Raw genomic sequence first — 17,363 nt, forward strand, 5'->3', positions numbered from 1 at the left:
TGGGTGTTGAAGCTCACCCCTCTGCTAGAGCTCACCTGACCTCTGAGATCCTCTACTGCTCTGAAGTTTACCTGTGGATCGAGCTGAACTTTCTGGGCCCTCCTCAACCAGCTCTGAGCATCCAATTCTCTGACCTCCAGAACCACTGGACTACTGAAGAAACTCCAGTTGTCTGAGGAGCACTCAGAAGAGGAGCAGAGGGAGTCAAGAAAACAACCTTTGAGGTAACTTAACATGTATCATTTGTTTCATTGTCTACAGTTCAACATACTAAAACTTGCAGTCAACAATACAGTGTACCTAGTCAAAATTAAATATTTCATCTCAAGATTGAAAATCTCTTGCCAGTGGCATGTCGTAGGTCTTTGAAAATTCTGTAATCCCATTGCACTGATGTTTTTTATGTTTAGTATGTTTAGTTTGTGTATGTTATGCTCTGTGTTTTTACCACAATGTGTGTCATGTGTGTCATGTAACTTGTGTCATGAGGTGAAGCCAAACAAAAACATTTGGAGTTGTATCCTCTTATATTCAATTTGATCAGATCTACTGACAGAAGTATTGATTAATAATCAAGCTGATAGTTTATATAGTAACAATATTGGCGAGAGATTGCCATTGAAAACAGCAATAAACAGACACGGGTCCTCTTAGCCCACTCTATCAGCTCCCATGAAAGCTGCTTGTGTTCAGAAACTCCTCATGTTTTTCTGAGATAATCCACTCGCCCGGCCAGGCGTAGTTTGACACCCACAGCGGTGTCAAAGGAAGCCATTCTCTCTGCTCCTTACTGGAATCCACTGACCTCCCAGCATGTTTCCAAATATTTATGATAAACATAAGCACCATGATTCTTTTGATTCTATATTAATGGTATGTTAATCGGGATCAGAAATACAGTAATAGACAGATAGACTGCTATTTACAGTGATGGAATAATTACATTTGCTGCTACAATTATGGTCTACAATGTTATTTGTATAGTTACACAAGTGTGTCAAATCGATAACCATTGCTTTTCCCTGTCTTGCTCTTAGGATACCTGCCCTTGTCTTCCCCCAGTTGGCCTAAACATCCCCTTTAAACAGAGGTAGAGGAATAAGAAGAGAAGAAAATCACTTTTCCAGGTGTTCAGACTCTCATGTGCTTGCCTCGCTGCTCCTTGGGACTATTTTTTGGGCTCTGAGAGACCAATAGAAAGACTGACGCCCCATTAACTACCGTGTTATAGTAGAGAGGAACCCAGCCAAATCAGACGACACCGGTAGCCATGGCAACCACAGGCATGCAGTTACTGGGCCTGGTCCTGTCCATAGTGGGCTGGGTGGGCGGGGCCATAGTGTGTGCCATGCCCCTGTGGCGTGTCACTGCTTTCATCGGGAACAACATAGTGACGGCACAGATCATCTGGGAGGGCCTGTGGATGACTTGCATAGTGCAGAGTACAGGTCAAATCCAGTGCAAGGTGTATGACAGCTTGTTGGCCTTGCCCAGCGACATGCAGGCTGCCCGGGGCCTCACGGTGCTATCGGTCCTGCTCTGTGGCCTGTCTCTGTCCCTGGGCGTGGTGGGGGTCAAGTGCACTAAGTGCATAGGGCAAAATAGTCTGAAGGCCCGCATCGCCCGCATCTCCGGTGCCTGCTTTGCCATCGCGGGGTTCCTCTACCTTGTGCCCATCTGCTGGACTGCCCACTCCATCATCAGGGATTTCTACGACCCCCACGTGGCCGCCCCACATAAGCGTGAGCTGGGCCCTGCCCTCTACCTGGGCTGGGGGGCGTCTGCTCTCATGCTGATTGGAGGCTGTCTGCTCTATGCTGGGTCGGCCCCTCCAGGCATCCCCTCATCTCCTACATTCAGTAGTGGGGATAGTAGCCCCCGTAGAGCACCTGCTGCACAGGTCAAAGGTTACGTCTGAATGGCACAAAACAACACCCCTAGTCCCATGAATCCATCCCTGACAACTGAAAATTGAAATACCTTTTTTTGTTCTCTCTTAGTATTACTCCTTTTAATACTTTGATATTTAATGTTACTCGGTGGTGTTTTGTCATTAGTCAAAGTCGTATAGGAGGCTGAGAAGGGACAGGTGAAATCGTTTTGTTATTTCATGCCCTGTGTCCTCCGATAACCTATTTCTCTGTCTGTCAGTGTGAAACACAATAAAGTCTTCAGTCTTCCAATTCCTCAACGCAATACTCTGTGTGAATTTATGTATCTTGGACAAAAACATACATTCGTTCTAAACCTTAACAATCATGAACCATGACTAAAGAGCAAATGTCTTAGCATTGCAGTATAGCAATGGGAGATCTTGTTCATGTGGTCACCACTGTGAGTGGTGCAGATTGGAGCAGAACAATAGAACAATGGGGACATGTGTATATGTGTGTGTGGTGTCATACTGTTGGAAAGTGTGAGTGAATGGTCTTTCACCCCAACACCGATCCTCCATCTCCCATCTCCTATCTCCTGTCTCTGCTCTCCCATACTGACGATTGTAAAGGATTGCTCTATGTGGTATTGTAATGTGTTCAGATATCAAAGACTCCAGAAGTCTTAAGAGAAAGTACAGCAAAACCAGGCTGTAGGCTCACAATGCTTGGCTGACATCATTGGGTTCAAGCGATCTACTCCCCCACTGCTGAATGACAATAGAGGGCAATGTATACTTTCCATAAGATCTGAGGTCAACTTTCTAAACTGCTGATTCAGTGCATTATTAAATGGAAAACTGCACACAGCTCTCCATTCAAAATGTGTGTGTGTGCGTGTGTGTGTGTGTGTGTATGTGTTTGTGTGTGTGTGTGTGTGTGTGTGTGTGTGTGTGTGTGTGTCTGTGTCTGTGTGTCTGTGTGTGTGTGTGTGTCTAAGCATGTCATGTGGGTTGTTCCAGGCCTCAGTATGTAGCGTAATCTTTATTCATGAGACATAGTTGAGATCCTTTAGATTCTACACTACTTAGCTCAGCTGTTATGGTCAAATTGGCAATTTTGAAAGTTCTGTTCTGCATACAAAACCAACAAGCACCAGAATACACTTGAATAAGTCATATAGGCTGTAGTTTAAAGTTAGGTCTAGGCTACAACACATTCTCAATGTGCATTACATGTAAGAATCAAGAAATTGCCATGGTTATATAGCCTAATACAACCTAATGTAATAGTCTCATATAAAGCCTCATATTTGAGGCATATTTTAAACACATTTTCAAAAGTAAATTCTCACTCAATTTTCACACAATCTTGTACTCAACCCATGCATACATTACAGTTGTTTATAAATTGTCTCTTATACTGATGACGACAGTCTTGGCTCCCTTCCTAGTCTCTCTGTCCATTCTTAACCGTAGAAGAGAGCAACACAATGCCACTGTAGAGAGACTATCAGCAGCACTACAATAACAATAGCCCCCAGTGTGCGGAGTACCAGGTAGTGACTAATATGACCTAAGTAGGCCTTCGACACTGATGATTTGAAAGAGTGATAGAACAGGGAGACATGCCTATAATATGTACTGAGAGATATAGACCCAGACCACACTTCATGACTCACAAACTTGAATATGTCTGCCATGCATATCGCAGCTTTGCTACAAACTAAATATGTATTTTTTTTATTTTGTCTATTGATCCCTTTATGCAACAAATTACTGTTGGACCAACATTGTGATCTGAGCCCATTATTGACTGATTCATTATTGAAAGGTTTGAATATTATCATGGTCAAATGCTCTGCAGAACCACACGTTGCCTGTTATTCACGTTATGTTGTTTTGAATGAATGAATGAATGAATGAATGAAAGCTTTATTTCGAACATGTGAAATAGTATAACAACAAAATAGTTATAACAACAAAAAACAAAACAAAAACAAGAAAAAACAAAACAAAACAAAAAACACTATTTACTTAACATGTCCGAAAAGGAGTAGGAAGAAGCATAATCTTATTTAATCCTACCCCTTCTCCAATAATCAGAGATTAATAATTAATAATCTGCAGTTTCAATATTAATATCATTTTTTTATTTTATTAAATCAAATTTATTTACGTATTTACATATTTACCAACAATAGAAAACAGATAATGTAAATAAACAAATAATCTGTGAAAACAACTGATGACTATCAAAGCCCTTCAAAAATAAATACTCATGATAGAACTCATAACTTTTCAACTATCTTGTCCTGACAGTAGACGCAAGCTGCCGTTAAATCCAACAGAAGAAGAAGAAGAAGTGTCTCGTCCTCTTTGGCCTGTAGGGGGCAGAAAGGAACAGGGAACGGCGACTCCTACGACACGGGAAGGAGGAAGTACAAACAACTTTTACAGCTGGCTCTGCCCAGTAGCAGCTAGCAAGCTAGACGAAAAAACATCATTGCCTTGGTTGACCAATTATTACACCTTCTTTGTTATTCGGAATCGTTGGATCAACCATGGGAAAAGGCGGCGGTACATTTGAGAGGCTCCTCGGTAAGATTGAATTCAAGTGTCGCGCACGATTGTCGTAGATCGTTTTCAGTGCGATGTTTTGGCGTGTTGTTTTGACAGACGTGATGGGCTGTGGCACTCAGCTTAGCGACCAGGTCGAGGCCTGTGTTTGTCAATCGCCGTTTATCGTGTGCTTCAGATAAACTAACGTGTTCCGTTTGTTCATAACACGTTAGTTACTCCGTCTACTGAAGCTCCTTCTTTGTCGGTTTTGAATGTCAACATGTTATTGTATCTGGGCGTACACGGTCAGCTAGCAAGTTACGTTAGCTAAGCTAACCGACTCAGCAGCTGATGAGGATGAGGAGGATGAGGATGATGGTGGTGGGGTTTTTGCGCTGCGCCCCGATGTTAACATGATCTTTGTTTAAACTGGTTTGCTGTCTGGTCCTGGTCGCCGCAGCGCACCTAGCCGCCCATCAGACAATTGACTAATTCATCCACTCTTGTCTTGATTCATTGTTTTCATCAGTTCCAGAAGATTAAAATCACATTCTGTGAGTTGGCTTGCAGGAGACCAATCTTAGCTACGATAGCCCGCGATCAGTTCACCCAGTTCACAGTTCACGCCGTTTGTCAACGTCACCACCGTTGTCCTTCTGACATGTTGTCTCATGAACGTTAGTTACCCTGCTACATCTGAACCAATGAAACGATCATCCCTCAGTTGATTTGTTATGTTATCTAAGGTCACCCCACACCACATTGTCACCCTAGCCTAGGCTAGCTGTGTGGGTTTGCTCTCTTGATCAAGACATGTGTGTCCTAGATAGCATAGATAGGCCTAACTGGTCAGCAATAATCAAGTCAGTGACATTTGCTAAATTGGCCTAATCGAACAAATAGCTGATAAAGAACCATGTCACTCTTACTCCATTTCAACCTGTGAATAACTTGAGTCATGTTGTTCTATCACAGTGAACAGGTTGAATATGTGAAGATCTACAGTACGTGTTTTCCCAACCGTGCTGTTTTTTTGTTAATCATATTGGATACATCTTTCTTGGTTATTGAATTTGAATAAATTAATGATATGCATCTGTACCTCCATGAGCACAAGCACATTTCTGTTGGGTAGGCTTACATAACCCAGGTAGAGAATGCCTGGCCTTTGCACTAACCTTGTTCTGAGGGAAATGGAAAATGCATTATTAGAGAGGTGTGATATGGCATGTGATTTTGCATGATAACTAGTACCATATTTTAACAAACACAATTTGACTATTAGAGTAAAGGCCATTTGATCTGGTTGTATGTTGGGTTTCAGTTAGATAATTTGAAAAGACCAGTGAGACATTGAAGCCCTACTCTTCTCTTCCACAGATAAAGCCACCAGTCAACTGCTGCTGGAGACAGACTGGGAGTCTATCCTGCAGATCTGTGACCTTATTCGCCAAGGTGACACTCAGTGAGTACCTAGTCCACCTTCTCTGTGCCCCTTACCTCAAGCTTTGGGAACTAACAGCGAACATTCATTTTCATGATTCAACTGTATATTAGCACTGAGCTGTCTGGTAGGCCACCCTGAGAAGTGGTCTGTGTGTATTGTTTCTCAAACCAATGTCTGTTTCCAGGGCGAAGTATGCGATTGGCGCCATCAAGAAGAAGCTCAATGACAAGAACCCACACGTGGCCCTCTATGCCCTTGAGGTGAGTATGCCGACAAATGCATTGATTTGCTCTAACTGGGTTATTTAAAAGACAGACTTCTCTTTCTGAGGGTCATGATAACAGTTCTCACCTATCCACCCATCAGGTCCTGGAATCAGTAGTGAAGAACTGTGGCCAGACAATCCATGATGAGGTGGCCAGTAAGCAGACCATGGAGGAGCTGAAGGACCTTCTCAAGGTGACTATCTCTAGATTCACCCCTGTGCACCCCCTCCCCCATTCAACTCTCATCTGTCCCATCTTTCTGAGCTCATAGCCCGACACAAATTGTTGAGGTCCAGTAGGCTAGAGGAGGCATCTAAAATTAGGCCAACAGTCAACCAGCTGACAACACTTACCCTAGATCAGCTGTAACAACAAGGGAAAGAACATTTTGATGTAGGGGGGGGGTCACTTATGCTGAAATCAGCTTTATTGTCAACAACTTTGTGTGTGTTTATGAAGGCTATGTGTGGGTTATTTATCTGAGCTTGTTTTGGCTGGAAGCCTTATCACCATTCCCCCCTGTGTATTAGCTTGATAATCCCTCTGTACTACAGTCTGAAAGTGGCCTGTTTTAGTCAAAGGCAGCATGAGATGCCTGAGTCATCCAACAAGGGAGGGGATCCAAACATAAGCCGTCTTAATTATACTATGAGTTTGCAATCTTATGATTGGATGACCCTTGTCAGGTGACTCATGCTGCTTTTGACTTCCTGGTGATGTCATTGATTGGTCACATGCTGTTTCTGCTCAGACCAAGGGACTTCCCACCAAGGGACTCCCGAGAGAAACCAAACCAAAACAATTGGCAATTTAGCTTTTGCATAGAAATAAGAGACTGAAAAGGAATGTATATTTGGTCTTCATCCTGAGACTCATAGGACTTGGCAAGTTTTCTTCTACAAAAAATCAGTTTGGCAAGGTTAGAACTAACTTCTTCTTCATTTAATATCGATATATTTCTATGAGTTTTTAAATTTAGGAATATAAAACATGTATCTTAGTGACATGTTGGGAGGACGGATAGCTTAGTTGTGTGTTTATAATGGTCATGGTTTTAATATGGGTTTGTTGTATGATATTTGTCTTTATACTATATATGTGTTTCCCCGGGAAATAGACTGAGCCCAACGTCAGGAACAAGATCCTGTACCTGATCCAAGCTTGGGCCCACGCCTTCCGAAACGAACCCAAATACAAGGTGGTCCAGGACACCTACCAGATCATGAAGGTGGAGGGTGAGTTTACAGTTTATCACAGTTTAAATGCATTTCACCAGGGTCACAACACACTGTATGTCCGATAAAAAACAGACACATAAGGTAGTTATAGAGGTAAGTATGAGAGTGTAGTAATAACAATGGTAAAAAAGTAAGTCTTTCATCGTGGTTAAAAAGCTTTCACCGTCTCAGACTCCCTAACATGGGTTGGCTCCAAAATGTCAGAGCTGTGTAAGAGAAAGACCCGCCATTTGAATGATCCTGGGGATGATTCAAACTCCTGCCCCAGAGCACGGACTGGTATATAAGGCTGAATGACATCAGCCAAGTAGGATAGAGCCAAGCCGTGAAGGGCTTACAATGTAATAAGGAGCACTTTGAAATTAACCCTGAAGCCTGTGCAGTGAAGGACAGGGGTAATGTGCTGGTAACCAGTCCTTCTGGTTCCAGTCGGGGTTTTTCAGCGTTTTTTAGCCAAAGAATGTCCTCACACTCTGTCTTATCAACGGTGCTGTGCTCCGACAAGTGAGCAGTCAATAGATCTTCAATGTCTGCTTCTTCTTTCAGGCCATGTGTTTCCTGAGTTCAAGGAGAGTGATGCCATGTTTGCAGCAGAGAGAGTAAGAAGACAGTTCTATCCCTATACCTTATTTTTTGGTTATTAGCTTTGAAAGACGAAGGAGCGTCATCATTTAGAGAACTTGGCTTCTTTCGAGGTGTGTGATACCTTTGTCTGCCCATGCAGGCTCCAGACTGGGTGGATGCAGAGGAGTGCCACAGGTGTCGAGTTCAGTTTGGAGTCATGACTCGAAAGGTAAGTGCAGCAAAAAGCATTGTCTGATGGTTAGAAAGCATGGATCTGTGGGTCTGTTGTGTTTTTTTTCCCCAATTGTGAATGAATGAGTGTCTTGTTTTTGTGTTGGCATGCACTGTTGACGTCCTCTTTCTCATTCTCCAGCACCACTGCCGTGCCTGTGGTCAGATCTTCTGTGGAAAGTGCTCCTCTAAGTACTCCACCATTCCAAAGTTTGGCATCGAGAAGGAAGTGCGTGTTTGTGAGCCCTGCTTTGAGCTCCTCAACAAGTGAGTGCCCAGACTTCACAATAGATCAGCCAGATCCCTGTATTCCACTCTATCATGTGTTTATGTTGGATAAGGATAACCTGTACTTGAAGCTTTCCACAGTAATGAAAAACAAATGTTTCATAAGCTTCTATAACTGTTCTGAGAATCGGTTGATACTTTTCACCAACATACTATAGTCATAATATAATCCTGCACAAGTATGCATTGGTTTGTTTGGGACCTCTGTTGATTGACCAAGCTGTTTGTCCCCTCTGATCCCTTCTCCTCACCAGCCACCCCTCCCTCTCTCCCCCACCTAGGAAAGCCGAGGGGAAGCCTGCAACCCCAGGGCCCGCCGAGCTGCCCCCGGAGTACCTGACCAGCCCACTGTCCCAGCAGTCTCAGGTAGTGGTCCAGGAAACAGTAAGTAAATGCATGCCACGCACTGGGTACAGACATGGGGCATCAAAATTACACAGCTTTTTTTTCAAAAGATCCACCTCTTATGACCGTGGCAGACTTTCAGTGGACATAGAGATGACTTATAGCACAGTGGCTCTCCAGAAATGCCATCTAACTTTGATGCTCCTGAGTGTGCTTCCTGGCTGTCCCTATCTAAACAATTAGTTATCTGGGGGGGTTGTAGTTTGTTAACCGTTAAGATTATGTGCAAACATACTATTAATAATGTTCCAGTGTGTGGTTGTTAGTCCCCTCTCCTCAACCCAGTGGGAAATGACAGCTTCGTTATGGGTCCATTATAAGAGCAGCTGTGGGGATTAGGGCTGCAACTAACGATTATTTTGATAATCGATTAATCTGCCGATTATTTTTTCGCTTAATCGGATACAAAAAAAAGCAGAAAACAAAGATTTCTTTTGCAAATTTTATTTTATGTTTTCTAAATCAGCCAGGCCTATACATATACATGTGCAAAATGAATAAGTATTAATACAAAATAATATAAATAAAAAAGGCTTTGCTACATCAAGTATAACAACAGGCCATGGACTATGGAGGTAGATTGTTTCAATAAAGTAGTTGAACTCTAGCTCAATACATGCATTGTTTTAGGTAATAACTTTGCTTAATGTAAAGGTCAGTAACCCAAAGTGCAATATAGGCTACAGACAAGACACTAATGTTTTTATATAACAGATATGCTCCAAAACAATGCAATGTGTCCTCTCACTCCATACAATAGGCTAGGCGACAGTCAGTGCCTCACTCTAACTCACGGGTAGCTTGGTAGGCTACCACTAGCTAGCCTTTAGCTTATCACCTCTGCTCTACCACTGACGTTAGCCAGCTAGCTAAATACACTTGTCATGCAATATTGAATTCATGAATGCGAGCAAACACTCACTGGCTATCGCATTACATTACAGTCATTTAGCTGACGCTTCGCCAGAACTCACACTAACGCATTTGCATGGAGAGCAGGAGACCATGGAAGGGCTGAGCCCAGCAGGACTTATATAATAAAACAATAGGAAGTTAGCTGTAACCCTCCTCTGGTTCTCAGCACAGCTACGCAGACTACAGCTGGACGAGCAGCGTAGTGACAGTCAGCTAGCGGCAGCAGCGAGCTAACCCTGCTAGCTAACTCACTAGCATGTCCTGACAGCAGACAGCAGACAGCTTCACTTCAGACAGATTTTCCCACTTTTCCGGTTCCGGTCATAGGTTCTGCCCTTTCCGGCCATAGGTAGCGCTATGATTCGCGATGCCTACACCGGCCGCAAGACAGCGTGGCGTGCGTCAACAGAAAGTAGGTTTGTTATGGAAACAAAACCCGACAAAAAAAAAATAAAAAAAAAACGACGACGAATCGATAATGGCATTCGATTTTTATTGATTTCATCGATTCGTTGTTGCAGCCCTAGTGGGGATGGCTGTGTAGTGTCTTGTACTTCTGTAGTTGCTCATCTCTCGTATACCCTTCCTTTGCCCTCCTCTCCCCTTTGAACCTGTCCTATTGTCCATCCTTGCTTTGCCTTCCCTGGGACCTTTCCTACGGCCCTTCCATTCCCTCCCCTGCTCTCTCCCTGGCTGGGCCTCATCTCACTGCCCTGTCTCACCAGACGCCCCCCAAACGGGACGAAGCAGCACTGCAGGAGGAGGAGGAGCTTCAGCTGGCCATCGCCCTATCCCAGAGTGAGGCTGAAGAGAAGGAGAGGATGGTGAGTTATTCAATCACACACAGCAATGACATGTTTTCCCCCCCCCCTTTCATTTTACATTTTATTTTAAAAAAAGGTAGGCAACTAGAAGAAAATAACATGATGTGTCTACAGAAGCAGAAGACCTCTTACTCGGTCTACCCCAAAGCTGAGCCCACCCCAGTGACCTCCTCAGCCCCACCAGTCAGCAACCTCTACGCCTCTCCAGTGGTAAGGTTCACTCCTCTCTTTCAGATTTACTCTGTATTTACTCCAGTATGGGCTTTACTGTTTTAATGGAAATGCTATATTTGTATGCTTTATGTATTTGTTGTATATTATCTATGTCCTCTGCAGAACTCCTCTGCCCCCTCTGCTGAAGATGTGGACCCAGAGGTAAGGCCTTAGTCAATACTCTGACACTGAGTTTTGGAAGCTTTCTGTATGATATTGCAGAGGCCAATACTATTCTTGCTCATCATTTGAAACCATTATAACTTTAAACACAGAACTATATACATCAGTTATGGCTTCACAGTGCATACCTAAGAATATATGGCTTGTCCCATTCTAGCTGGCACGCTACCTGAACAGGACATACTGGGAGAAGAAACAGGAAGAGGTGCGCAAGAGTCCCACCCCGTCTGCCCCTGCCCCTGTGGCCTTGCCTGAGCCTGCTCCAGTGTCAGTGCCAATCAGCCAGCCTGTGGAAGCTCATGTCCCTGCTCATGTCCCTGTCCAGCCTGTCAACATAGTGGAGGTATGTTGACGCAAGTGTACTAAGAAATAGCTTGATTTGGATGGATCGACAAATCAATTTTTTCCTGAGTGACCGTTGTCCTCCTATCCTCCTTCTCCACAGCAGCAGTACCAGAATGGAGAGTCGGAGGAGAACCACGAGCAGTTCCTGAAGGCGCTGCAGAACGCCGTCACCACCTTCCTGAACCGCATGAAGAGCAACCACATGCGTGGGCGCAGCATCACCAACGACAGTGCCGTGCTCTCACTCTTCCAGTCCATCAACAACATGCACCCGCAACTGTTGGACATCCTTAACCAGCTGGATGAGAAGAGACGTGAGTACTAGCTGTGTCTGTGTGTCTGTGTGTCTGTGTGTCTGTGTCTGTCTGTCTAACAGTAACGTGTCACCAACTGAACCCATCTCTCCACGTCCGTTGGCAGTGTACTACGAGGGGCTGCAGGACAAGCTGGCTCAGGTGCGAGACGCGCGGGCCGCTCTCAACGCCCTGCGGGACGAACACAGAGAGAAGCTGCGTCGCGCCGCAGAGGAGGCAGAGAGACAGAGGCAGATCCAGCTGGCGCAGAAACTAGAGATCATGAGGCAGAAGAAACAGGTGAGGGAAAGCCCTAAGAAGAACCGGACACAGACTTACTGATAGGGCTTTCACACCGGCAAAGAACCGTGCCGGTTCGCGTTCGCGTTTGGGAACCTCCGAACGTTGGCGCTGTCTGGCGAACGAGCCCGCTTTCATACACTGGTATGAACGGATATGAACGCGGGCTCGTTCGCCAGACAGCGCCAACGTTCGGAGGTTTCCGAACACGAACGCGAACCGGCACGGTTCTTTGCCGGTGTGAAAGCCCTAACACAACTGTATCCTGAAGGCGACTCATGAAATGGGAATATTATTGACCTTGACCGTGATTTGAACGATTTTCAAGCTCCGAATTTGCCATACCAAGGAGAAGGGGGTTGAGTCACAGGAGCTGGTGCGTGGTGGAAGTGTGGCTGACGTCGTTTCTGTGTTTCAGGAGTACTTGGAGATGCAGAGGCAGCTGGCCATCCAGCGTCTGCAGGAGCAGGAGAAAGAGAGGCAGATGCGCCTGGAACAGCAGAAACACACCATCCAGATGCGGGCCCAGATGCCCGCCTTCTCTCTGCCCTACGCCCAGGTACACCATAGAGATCCGTACACTATGGAGGATCCACACTATGTTCTGCATACATCTACCCTCCGTTTAGAGATCATTGTATTTTTCTCAAATGTTGTAAAATGCGCTATGTTTTATGAACCTCTCCTCTTATCCGCTTTGTTCTGATGTGCAGATGCAGTCTTTGCCCCCCAATGTGGCAGGAGGCGTGGTGTACCAGCCTGCCGGCCCCCCCAGTTACCCTGGCACCTTCAGCCCTGCTGGATCAGTGGAAGGGTCGCCCATGCACAATGTCTACATGAACCAGCCTGGGCAGCCTGGGCCTGGGCAATACCAGGCCATGCCCCCCACAGGTGAGTAGGGCAGTAGAGTGTCAAGCCTGGTGGTTGAAAAAAAAAAAAAAAATCTCTTTGCTTATGTGTTTTACATCAGTGGCAAAATAATCCAATTCAAAGAATAAAAGCAAGCTTGATGTCTTTAATACTATTTGACGTGCCAGAATAATGTTGTCGCGTGTAGGAGTCTTCTATGGACTAACGTCTTGTTTGTCTCCCGGCTCTAGACCCCAACATGGTGAATGCCTACATGTACCAGCCAGCAGGCACCAATGGCCAGCCTGCACCTCCTGGCCAGGCTCCACCCACCACCAGTCCTGCCTACTCTAACTACCAGCCCACGCCCACACAGGGCTACCAGGTAAAAGGAGGCTGACTTTCAAACCAGGGTCGTGTTCAGTCGGCACGAACCAGGCCAAAAGATGTTGAATGATATAAATGTTGAAAAGGAAAAACTTGAGCACACTGACTTTCTTGCTACTTCCTACACTGCGTTCCAAATTATTATGCAAATGATATTTTTCTCAGAGTTTCCTAAATAGTCGATGCAAATGACAATCAGTATAATTTTCAAGTCATCAACCGTTAGAGTATAATTCAAATTGTATTGAACAAACCTCCCAATGATGACAGTATTTTTTTTTTAAATAAAAAACTCAAAATGCACTGTTCCAAATTATTATGCACAACAGAGTTTCAAAACATTTTATAGGTTGTAAAGAACTAAAAATGGTAATTTGATGAATTTAGGGTTAGGAGGTCATATTAGGAGGTCATATTTACTGAAATCAAAAGCTATTTCAAACAAAAACATCTTAACAGGTCAAGTTACATGTTAACATAGGACCCCTTCTTTGATATCACCTTCACATTTCTTGCATCCATTGAACTTGTGAGTTTTTGGACAGTTTCTGCTTGAATTTCTTTGCAGGATGCCAGAATAGCCTCCCAGAGCTGCTGTTTTGATGTGAACTGCCTCCCACCCTCATATATATTTTGCTTGAGGATGCTCCAAAGGTTCTCAATAGGGTTGAGGTCAGGGGAAGATGGGGGCCACACCATGAGTTTCTCTCCTTTTATGCCTATAGCAGCCAATGACACAGAGGTATTCTTTGCAGCATGACATGGTGCATTGTCATGCATGAAGATGATTTTGCTACGGAAGGCACGGTTCTTCTTTTTGTACCACGGAAGAAAGTGGTCAGTCAGAAACTCTACATACTTTGCCGAGGTCATTTTCACACCTTCAGGGACCTTAAAAGGGCCTTCCAGCTCTCTCCCCATGATTCCGGCCCAAAACATGACTCCGCCACCTCCTTGCTGACGTCGCAGCCTTGTTGGGACATGGTGGCCATCCACCAACCATCCACTACTCCATCCATCTGGACCATCCAGGGTTGCACGGCACTCATCAGTAAACAAGACTGTTTGGAAATTAGTCTTCATGTATTTCTGAGCCCACTGTCATGCTGCAAAGAATACCTCTGTGTCATTGGCTGCTATAGGCATGGATGCAAGAATTGTGAAGGTGATATCAAAGAAGGGGTCCTATGTTAACATGTAACTTGACCTGTTAAGATGTTTTTGTTTGAAATAGCTTTTGATTTCAGTAAATATGACCTCCTAATATGACCTCCTAACCCTAAATTCATCAAATTACCATTTTTAGTTCTTTACAACCTATAAAATGTTTTGAAACTCTGTTGTGCATAATCATTTGGAACAGTGCATTTTGAGTTTTTAATTTTTTTAAAAAATACTGTCATCATTAGGAGGTTTGTTCAATACAATTTGAATTATACTCTAACGGTTGATGACTTGAAAATTATACTGATTGTCATTTGCATCGACTATTTAGGAAAATCTGAGAAAAATATCATTTGCATAATAATTTGGAACGCAGTGTATTTATCTGGGGAAGATGCCGATGTTTTGGTCAACAGACGTCCATTAGCGTGTTTTTTTAATGATATGCTGGTCTCTTTAATGATATGCTGGTCTCTTTCCTTTGTAGAACGTCGTGTCCCAGGCCCAGAGTATGCCCCCTATGCCACAGGCACCCCCTACCAATGGCATGGGCTACATGGGCTACCAGCCGTACGCCATGCAGAACATGATGTCAGCACTGCCCGGTCAAGACCCCAACATGCCCCCCCAACAGCCCTACATGCAAGGCCAGCAGCCCATGTACCAGCAGCAGGTGAGCTCATGGCTTCCTCTCTCCCTCCGCTCAAACAGTATAAACCAGAATACGCAATGAGTTGTCGTTTACCTCTGACAAACTGACATTTTGGCATGTTTGTGGTGTAGCTGTGTTTTGTATCAGCGAGCGCCTCTCAGCATTCTTGTTTGTGTCTCTGTGTGTAGATGGCTCCTCCTGGTGGCCCTCAGCAGCAGGTGCAGCAGCAGCAACCCCAGGCCATCCCAGGAAGCGCAGAGGCACAGCTCATCTCATTCGACTGACCGCCTGCCCTTCAGCCTTGACCTGCAGGGTCCAACACACTACACCCACCCCTTCCCTTCGCTCTTCTCCTCCCATTTCTGTCCTCACTCTTGTGGGCTTGTGGGATCCCCAGGAAACAGACATCTTACAATCCTACTGTGATGTTGTGGCAATGTGCAAATATTGTGATGATGTTACAGAAATGTTACCCTCTTAGCCATCCACCCTCCTCCCCTGAGAATGAGGTTGGGGGTGTGGAAGGGTTAGGTGGGGGTGACCACACCGCAGATCTGTCAACCTTCCCTCTCTCTATTTTGGTCCTCTGATATGTATGTAGTATTTCCTTATAAAAAATTGCTGAAACTCAAATATTCAGTCGTATAATAGTTAAAATGAGTAAGAAAATATGATATACATCAAAAAGACAAGACATAACCATCCGTTGTCTCATATTTTTCTAAAGCGAATTTGCATGTGTTAAATCGTTATTATTTTCGCAAATGGAAAACGAGTGCAGCTCGTCCTGAGAAATCTTTTTGCTCTGGCTGAGAGAATGTTGTGAGAGTGGAGGGAGGGAGAGAGAGAGAGAAGCTTGAGGACAGATAGCACAGCCAAAATGGTCCCAGTGATAGCACCAGAGATATAATGCACTAACCCACCTCTCCTAACCTCTAGAGTTGACATTCCAGTGTAGTTTTTCCATTTCCCCTCACCCATGCACAAATTAACTGTACACAGCTCCACCAAGTAGAGATGGCCTTCTTGTTTTGAACAAAGCTTTGTAGTGCACTGCATTGAGTTTTGGGGGTTTCACACTAGATGTTTAGTTGGTAATGGAGACATTGAAGGAACTGTACATTTTGAGGGAGGGAGGGAAGTTTACACTTCTTATGATGGTAAGGTACATGAGGTAACAAGAACATGTGGCAAGCAGCGTGTGTATATATAATTGCTGCACCCACAATCTATAACTCTAAACACAATATCTTTCAGTCAAATCTGATGGTGTGCTGTGTCACAACACCGTACCACAATGGCTTGCATCACTTTCCAGGAACAAGGGTGTCATGATAGGAAAACAAAATGAAGTGATCCCAAATGTTGCTCCATTGCCAATAGTTATTGGCAATAGTTATTGGCAATGGATGTCAGATTTAGATCTATATCCCCAGTGTATCTGTTGTTGCTGAGCTGTTGACTATGCTGTAACTGAGAGTTTCTGCAGAGTGTGGGTAGGCCTATAGGCAGGGTTTTCTTTAGGTATTTTGGTATCTCATTGAGAAACATAGGGGAGAGGTGGTAGTGCTTCAGGATGGACATGTGTTGCGCATGTTTGTAACATACACCCACATCAGTGACTTCTGTAACCCTTTAATGCCATCTGTGAACATCTTTTGTTCCATCATACTGATCTGTCATACTGAAGTAATTTTAAGATTATATTTAATAAATATCTTGTTCATCTATTGTCCATTTGATGTTTTTGTGTTTCTGTAATCAGATGAGATCCAGAAGTAATGGGGCAAATGCTAAATGTTCGCATAAACAATCGAGAACTGCTGCCATAATTAGATATTTGTAAGTTATAAAGTGTGATGGCCCCTAACTGAGAAGTAAAAGGTATAATACCATATTTGCATTATAGAACATAGAAACCTATTACATGTTTACTAGGCCAAAGTGTATTTGGTTCGTGAGCAATTTAATGTCCTATAGAGGCCACTAAGAATTTCATTATGTAGTTTCATTTCGTACTACTTAATACTACCCAGTTACAAGCAGTTGTTGGAGCTTCACAATGACTTTGAAGGTCAGTTACACAAGCACAGCATAGCTCACCATATAAAGTGGGGGTGTGTTTCCTAGGCGACGAATTTACCATAAGAAAGGATTTGTACTACCGTACTAGTTTTGTACTAGAGTTATATTGAAACAAGTTGGTGGTGATAGTGACATCACAGGAGTTATGTGAGAGGCCTGCCCATTTCTCTAATTGCTCCGCACGTGCTGGAGCACAGTCTTCACTTTGGTTGCCACACTGCAAAACAACATCATACCCATTGCATCTTTAGCTTACTTTTCCAAAAGACGTCATAACAT

The 17,363-nt window shown here is 44.1% G+C and overlaps 2 protein-coding genes across 3 annotated transcripts in view; both read left to right on the plus strand.

Moving 5' to 3' along the window:
* Positions 1–1,918, plus strand: part of cldnk (claudin k) — a gene marked incomplete at both ends in the record, with an annotated part of 150,711 nt that extends 148,793 nt beyond the window's left edge. The window contains one exon of one of the 2 annotated variants that reach the window (XM_080524369.1): positions 1,269–1,918. In XM_080524369.1, the coding sequence (XP_080380495.1) occupies positions 1,269–1,918 (650 nt within the window). Of the gene's footprint in view, positions 1–1,268 lie in introns of those variants that run through there. The other variant, XM_080524368.1, reaches the window with a different exon arrangement.
* Positions 1,919–4,342: 2,424 nt separating this feature from the next.
* Positions 4,343–16,674, plus strand: hgs (hepatocyte growth factor-regulated tyrosine kinase substrate). The gene is made up of 20 exons (XM_080524919.1): positions 4,343–4,474; positions 5,816–5,900; positions 6,067–6,142; positions 6,249–6,341; positions 7,266–7,383; positions 7,933–7,985; positions 8,111–8,179; positions 8,324–8,448; positions 8,724–8,853; positions 10,515–10,613; positions 10,728–10,823; positions 10,950–10,988; positions 11,167–11,352; positions 11,455–11,668; positions 11,775–11,947; positions 12,366–12,506; positions 12,661–12,838; positions 13,048–13,181; positions 14,835–15,020; positions 15,188–16,674. The coding sequence occupies exons 1-20, from the start codon at positions 4,438–4,440 to the stop codon at positions 15,281–15,283; spliced, it is 2,328 nt and encodes a 775-aa protein (XP_080381045.1). The 5' UTR covers positions 4,343–4,437; the 3' UTR covers positions 15,284–16,674.
* Positions 16,675–17,363: the final 689 nt, after the last annotated feature.

Source organism: Nansenia antarctica, assembly GCF_963989245.1.
Source record: "Nansenia antarctica genome assembly, chromosome: 2".
Classification (NCBI taxonomy): Eukaryota; Metazoa; Chordata; class Actinopteri; order Argentiniformes; family Microstomatidae; genus Nansenia; species Nansenia antarctica.

Coding starts and splice junctions, on each gene's coding strand:
- hgs (XM_080524919.1), top strand. CDS start 4,438: ATGGGAAAAGGCGGCGGTACATTTGAGAGGCTCCTCG. Junction 6,342..7,265: donor AGCTGAAGGACCTTCTCAAG/GTGACTATCTCT, acceptor CCCGGGAAATAG/ACTGAGCCCAACGTCAGGAA. Junction 8,854..10,514: donor AGGTAGTGGTCCAGGAAACA/GTAAGTAAATGC, acceptor CTGTCTCACCAG/ACGCCCCCCAAACGGGACGA.